Raw genomic sequence first — 7,500 nt, 5'->3', positions numbered from 1 at the left:
GAGAACCCATACACACCACCACGAAGGTAATCTCAGAGACTTGGATCTTAAAACCTTTAGTTGCACACACACACACACGCGCGCGACAAACAAACACACACACACACATACACAAACTCATACAAACACAACACGCACACAAGCACACACACACAAACACAAACACACAACACGCACACACACACACACACAAACAAACAAACCCACACACAAACAAACACAACACACACCCACATAAACAAACACCCCCACCCCCCCAACCCCAACCCCCATCCTCACACACACACAAACACATCCCCCCTCCATCAATACATCCTCAAACGCACACGCACCCCTACCCCCATCCTCACACACACAAACACACACATACCCCCCCCCCCCTCCATCAACACATCCTCAAACGCACACGCACCCCTGCCCCCATCCTCACACACACAAACACACACACATCCCCCCCTCCGTCAACACATCCTCAAACACTTACGCACCCCTACCCCCATCCTCACACACACAAACACACACACATCCCCCCCTCCGTCAACACATCCTCAAACACTTACGCACCCCTACCCCCATCCTCACACATACACACAAACATCCCCCCCCCCCCTCCATCAACACACCCTCAAACGCACACGCACACCTACCCCCATCCTCACACACACAAACACAAACACACATCCCCCCCTCCATCAACACATCCTCAAACGCACACGCCTGACTGTCCAATCCTCGAAGTAACACAACCTTCCCTCTTTCTCTCTCTCTCCATTAGAATGGTCTTCCGCTTCAGCCCGGGCACGATACTGATCCCGAGCGCGCAGTTCCTGGCCACATTCACGTCCAACGAGAGATACCGGTGGCGAGGCTTCAATCTCAGGCTCCGCGTCAAGAGCGATACGGGTTGTCACGAGGTAGGGATGGGGTTGGTCAGTGGGGGAGGGAATTTTGGGATGGGGTTGGTCTGTGTGTGTGGGGGGGGGGGATTTTAGTTGCATTTATTTGTATTTCAATTATTTATTTATTTATTTGTTTATTTATTAATGTGGTTTGATCTTTATCCTGTTTTATATAATATTCTTATTTTGAGATGTTATACCTAATATTTATTGTACATATATATATATATATATATATATATATATATATATATATATATATATATATATATATATATAAACAGTTGGTTAACTTTTCCACTGAAGAAACTTTTTTAAATGGGCGTAATTTTCCCCTGAAGAACGTTCTAAATAGGATGATTTTCCCAATTGAGAAGGTTTCTAAATATCCTAATTCCAGAACTTCGACCAAAAAAATATAATAATAATAATAATAATAATAATAATAATAATAATAATAATAATAATAATAATATTAATGATAATAAATAAATAAATAAATAAACTTTCTAAACAGATAAAAAGCTCGATTTTCTCTCTTCAGAATCTTTCTAAACAGCTTGACTTTCCAATTTCAGAAACTTTCTTAACAACTTGATTTTCCAATTTCAGAAACTTTCGGCGACTGGCGGAGGCGTTATCACGTCCCCTATGTTCCCCAACCCACATCCGAGAGGAACTTACTGCGAATGGCACATCACTGTACGTATCTCTGGGCGTCTGTCTGTCTATCTGTCTCTCTCTCTCTCTCTCTGGCTGTCTGTCTTTTCCTCCCGTATTTTTTTGTCTGTCTGTCTGTCTGTTTTCCTCTCTCTTTCTCTCTCTGTTTTTTCCTCCCGTCTGCCTGTCTCTCTCTATCTCTTTCTCTCTTCTCTCCCTCCCTCTCTCTCTCTCTCTCTCTCTCTCTCTCTCTCTCTCTCTCTCTCTCTCTCTCTCTCTCTCTCTCTCTCTCTCTCTCTCTCTCTCTCTGTTTTTTCCTCCCGTATTTTTTTTGCTCTCTCTCTCGCTCTCTCTCTCTCTTATATATATATATATATATATATATATATATATATATATATATATATATATATGTGTGTGTGTGTGTGTGTGTGTGTGTGTGTGTGTGTGTGTGTGTGTGTGTGTGTGTGTGTGTGTCTATCTTTCTCTTTGATAAATTAAATTATTCCTTTTACCTTTCTTGAAGCAACTGGTTTATTCTATCATCACCTTTAATTTCCTTTACATGTTGCCTGCTTAAGCTGGTATATAAAGATTATACTGATTAACACTCCTATGACAAAACACGGATTTGTTGATCTTAGTCGCTAAATGTGCAATACAGTAAATACGTTTTGATAACTTAATAATCTTCATAAATTGTTCAGTACAGGTAACACATCTAAAAGAATCGAAGAAAGAAAGAAAGAAAGACAGAAAGACATGATGTTCATTCTCAACGAAAGAATCTTATCATTTCTTTAAAAATCTTAAACACTAGTTGATAAGTTCAGTCTCAGAGGCATGTTTATTTCCATTTAACATCACATTATAATCCTTACGATGTCTTGAACATCAACTGCTAAATCACCTTTAACATCTAATAATAATTACAATTTTCTGGGTCACTAAGTGTTCAATTCCACTTAACTTTCTCTATAATCCTATCACTTGATCACTAAGTGTTCAGTCCCATTTAAATGCATATTATCCTGTCCCTTTCTTAATCAATAATTGCTCAATACCAATGAACTTATTATAATCCTATCATTTTCTTGATAACTGAGTGCACAATACCATTTAACCCCCTATTTTACCACTTTCTCGATAACAAAGTGTCCAATCCCCATTAACTCCATCCAATCCTATCATTTTCTTGATCATCAGTGACTCAACCCCACTTCACCACGCTTTCCAACCGTCTATAAGCGTTCCAATACTAACCTTCCGTCCTCTTCGCCCAGGCTTCGGAGGGGAAAAAGGTTCAGATCGACGTGACGCATCTTAGGATCCGATACTCCAACTTCCTGGCAGTGAATCCCACGACAGAGCTCTATTACCGCCGTGGCAGCGTGATCTACCTGCCGCACCGTTGGGCTCCGAGGCAGATCGTATCGGATTCTAACCTCATCAGGATCCTCTTCGCGGGAAAATATGGATCGAAGGGGTTCAGGATCGAGTACAGCGAAGTCGATAACAAATGAGCATCGTAAGAGAGGGAAAAACAAAAGAGGATCGAAGGAATGGGAAGATAAAGGAGGATTAGAAGAAATGGGAGAGAATGAGTTTCTGAGTTGCCATAACCCGGACCTTAACATCCATTTTATTTATTGATTTATTATATTTATTTCTGTGATTGTTTGATTCATTCATCTATTTATTTATATGCGTGTATGTGAATTGTTTATTCCTTATTTTCTTTCCTATTCAGTGCCTCCTCTTTATTTCCCATTTTCTATGACCCATTTTCCTTTCCAGCCTTTTATCCACCTATATATTGGAATCATTATTTGGGAATATGGTGCAGCTGCTATCATTACAAAAAAAGAAAAAGAAAAAAAAAATCTAGAGGAACAGTTTGGAAATCCAAGCCCAAAATAAACTTTAGATCGAGCAATTTTATTTTCTTTGACCTTGGTCACTAAAAATATCAAATTTGTCTTATAATTATTATAATAATCATTATTATCGTTATTGCTATTATTATTATTGCTATTATTGCTATTATCACTATCATCATTATCATTTAAAGAATCATTATCATTATCATTTAAAGAATCATTATCATTATCATTTAAAGAATCATTATCATTATCATTTAAAGGATCATTATCATTATCATTATAAAAATAGTTATAATGATGAAAATAACAATAATAATTAGCATATTAATTATTATAACTGCAATAATGATAATAATAATGATAATCACGACGAAGGAACATATCTACGCACTATTCGGTGTGATAATAGTTCATCATGTTCGGTTTATAGGTTACCAATTTAATATAAGAATCAACCTTTTATCCATTTTATAAATAGGACTTTGCAATTCCAAATATTTTATTTATTTTATTAACTTTCGTTATCAAACATCATCTGTTTCATTCCATCAAGAAATAACTGTTTTTCGTACAAAATTGACCATATCTAATAGAAGGTTAAATATCGTTAAATATTCATAGCAAAAATAGCCAGGGCGTTATTTCTGATTGACAGTTGGTTACAAGTTCACTTTATTTTCAGCCTACTTGTCAGCTGTAATGTAGTTAATGTTCAAGCTGTTCATCTTCAGGGATTTATCAAACATCAAAACCCCGAGCTTTGTAGCACTAGATAATTGTTTAAGTCATATTCAGAACTTTTTATAAGTTATAATTATTCTAATTTTTTTGGGTAGTGTAACCTAACAGTTTTAAAGACTCGTGGGATGGATTCAATTCAATCCTCTATTTAGGGTGTGTAAAATAGACAATGGTTATAGAAACATTATTAATCTATTATCAGAATAACAAAAAAATTAGATCTTTGAAAAGTATATTACATAAATATTTCTTTCGTAATATATTTCATGCGACTGCAGACATACTGAATTCCTTCTGATATAAATTAGGGTAATAATTGATATATAATAATCACACACACACATACGCACACACACACACAACTAGGAAAAGAAGAGACAATGTCATAAAAATAAATGTTGAGAAAAAAAAATGTGAAATTTTGCTCCATTAATAGATATTAAAAAAAATAATAAATAAAAAAAATAATAATAATAAATAATAATCCACAGAAGTGGATTATTATAATCCTGATTAATATAATAATCCTGGTTAATCAAACTACGGCTATCTAACAAAACGATTTTTCAGTGTATAGTCCTTTCAGTATAAACATTGTAAAATTGTTTTCTTTGCTGATATAAATACTGAATTGCACACACACACACATAGTGTGTGTGTATATACATACATACACACACACACACACACACACACACACACACACACACACACACACACACATATATATATATATATATATATATATATATATATATATATATATATATATATATATATATATATATATATAAATATATATATATATATATATATGTATGTATATGCATATATGTATATACATATATATATATATATATATATATATATATATATATATATATATATATATATATATATATATATATATATTTATATATATGTGTGTGTGTGTGTGTGTGTGTGTGTGTGTGTGTGCGCGTGTGTATGAGCTGCCCTGTGTGTGTGTGTGTGTGCGTGTGTCTGTGTGCCTGTGTGTGTGTGTGTGTGTGTGTGTGTGCGTGTGTGTGTGTGTGTGTGTGTGTACGTGTGTGTGTGAATGAATATATATATATATATATATATATATATATATATATATATATATATATATATATATATATATATATATATATATATATACATGTATATATGTATGTATGTACATATATATCAGGGGTACATAAGTCAGAAATTTCCATATACCATCCTATCTACATTTGGTAGCCCAACATTGGCTTTAGTATCCCAAGATGTAAAAAAGAATAAAAGAGAACATTTAATTGAGGACTCTGTGTTAAGTTTTATTATTTCTTTTTCAAACTCCTGAGAAAAAAAACGCTTTTCTCAGTTGTAATACAGGCTCTGAAACACACATGTATACAGTGAGAGTCAGTGTATACATGCAACACAGAGTCAGTGGTTACTATGAGGATGATCTGAAAATTCGTTTGCGGACATATATATCTGAAAAAGTTGTGTTCTCCTTTTTCTTCTTATTATTATTATTCGTTTTCTTCCTCTTCTTCTTCTCCTCCTCCTTCGTTTTCTTCTCCTCCTCCTTCGTTTTTTTCATCTTCTTTCTCCTCCTCCTCCTCTTCTTCTTCTTAATATCATTCTTCATATACTCATATTGCTTTAAAGGGGATTGATAAATTTCCTGACATCAAATATTCCTACTACATGTAATGTATTTCTAAATAGTGTATTAAATCAACATCTACACTTTCTCTCATTTGTGTTATGAATCTGTAACGACTAAACAGACATTCTAAAGAAAATGTGTAACTATTCAGAAACAAAAACTGATGAGACTTTGCATATCCATAACAATTATAATAATCCAAATAGAAGATATTCCATGAAAAATCATAATAATATATAAAAAATAAGTATGAAGTAAATATCTTTGACAATATATTCCATCTCGAGTCGAGTGAAATGTTGCTTTTCTCTGCATAGCAACAGTCTTGTAGTGCCTCAACCTAAACAACTTTGACCTCGAGAACATTAACGAATTGCCAAATATGAAACCAAGTACTGAACACCTGCTAACGTTTCCAGAAAAGGGTATGTTGCTAAGTATCGAGGCTGCTATGTGGGACCTGTTCAGTTGGTGGCGATACCACAGCGCCGAAAAAATTGAGAAATAGATTAATAATATCTGGTTCATATATGCGATTCATATTTTCGTTGATGCTAATATAATGTTATCATCACTGTCTTTGTTTTTGTCAGTATTTCATTGTCCAGGATCTCGTATTATTTATATTTTAGTCGTTTTAATGTCAGACATAATCATATATATATATATATATATATATATATATATATATATATATATATATATATATATATATATATATATATACATATATTTACGAAATCTGGGGCTGAGGAAAGCCAGCGATAATCTGAACCAGACCTTTGTTTTCCTCAGGCATCTCCGGACTTTCACGGTACATTAAAAACTATTGTCTGTAATTCACTATTGTAACTATTGTCTGAAATTATCAATACGTCTAGGTATCTTTAAATTATAATAGAGATTTTCTATAAAACATTTAGAGTTAATGATCACAAATTCGTTTTTATTACCAGAAACAAACAAACAAAAAATGGCTAATTTGAAACTGACGATCCACACTCGCGTCGACGCCCTGTCAGACTAACGTAATTATTTTTGAATCAGTAAATCGATCTACGTTCATCTTCCTTTAATATATATATATATATATATATATATATATATATATATATATATATATATATATATATATATACTCCAGGAAACACGGAACTACGGCGAAAAGAGGGAATAATTCCTTGTTCATGTCAAGATCTATATAAGTACTTTTATAGACCTTGGTTCATGTTGTTCAAATGAGAAATACTATGCGCTGTGTTATTCAAGAGAAAGGCATTTGACGGTCTATTACGATGGTGCTCTTTGCCAATTCAACTACGCCTTTATGGATATCTATCTATCTATCTATCTATTTATCTATCTATCTATCTATCTATCTATCTATCTATCTATCTATCTATCTATCTATCTATCTATCTATCTATCTATCTATCTATATATATATATATATATATATATATATATATATATGTATATATACACATCGTGGCGCATATAGAAAATCTAGCAAGGGGGTGGGGTAATATCCATAGATTTTCCATCAAAACAATTATATTAGTTACTCCGCTCAATGCTGAAAGAAAACGGAAGACGGTCTGTTGAGGAAATTCATCCTCACTAACTCGCGATACAGTAGCGACGATGCATTAAT

The 7,500-nt window shown here is 33.7% G+C and overlaps 2 protein-coding genes across 3 annotated transcripts in view; one reads left to right on the top strand and one right to left on the bottom strand.

The window, feature by feature from the left end:
• LOC113805530 (protein SpAN) overlaps positions 1 to 3,486 on the top strand; it is a 17,759-nt gene extending 14,273 nt beyond the window's left edge. For both annotated transcript variants that reach the window (XM_027356532.2, XM_070123153.1), the window contains 4 exons: positions 1 to 26; positions 776 to 914; positions 1,512 to 1,601; positions 2,843 to 3,486. The exon at positions 1 to 26 is cut by the window's left edge and continues 69 nt beyond it. In XM_027356532.2, the coding sequence (XP_027212333.2) occupies positions 1 to 26; positions 776 to 914; positions 1,512 to 1,601; positions 2,843 to 3,082 (495 nt within the window). In that variant the 3' untranslated portion in view covers positions 3,083 to 3,486. The remainder of the gene's footprint in view (positions 27 to 775; positions 915 to 1,511; positions 1,602 to 2,842) is intronic.
• LOC113805547 (endochitinase-like) overlaps positions 1 to 7,500 on the bottom strand; it is a 189,108-nt gene that overhangs the window by 53,777 nt on the left and 127,831 nt on the right. The window lies entirely within an intron of this gene.

Source organism: Penaeus vannamei, chromosome 6, assembly GCF_042767895.1.
Source record: "Penaeus vannamei isolate JL-2024 chromosome 6, ASM4276789v1, whole genome shotgun sequence".
Taxonomy (NCBI): domain Eukaryota; kingdom Metazoa; phylum Arthropoda; class Malacostraca; order Decapoda; family Penaeidae; genus Penaeus; species Penaeus vannamei.
The sequence above is the reverse complement of the archived record's forward strand: the minus strand, read 5'-3'. Positions and strand labels throughout refer to the sequence as shown.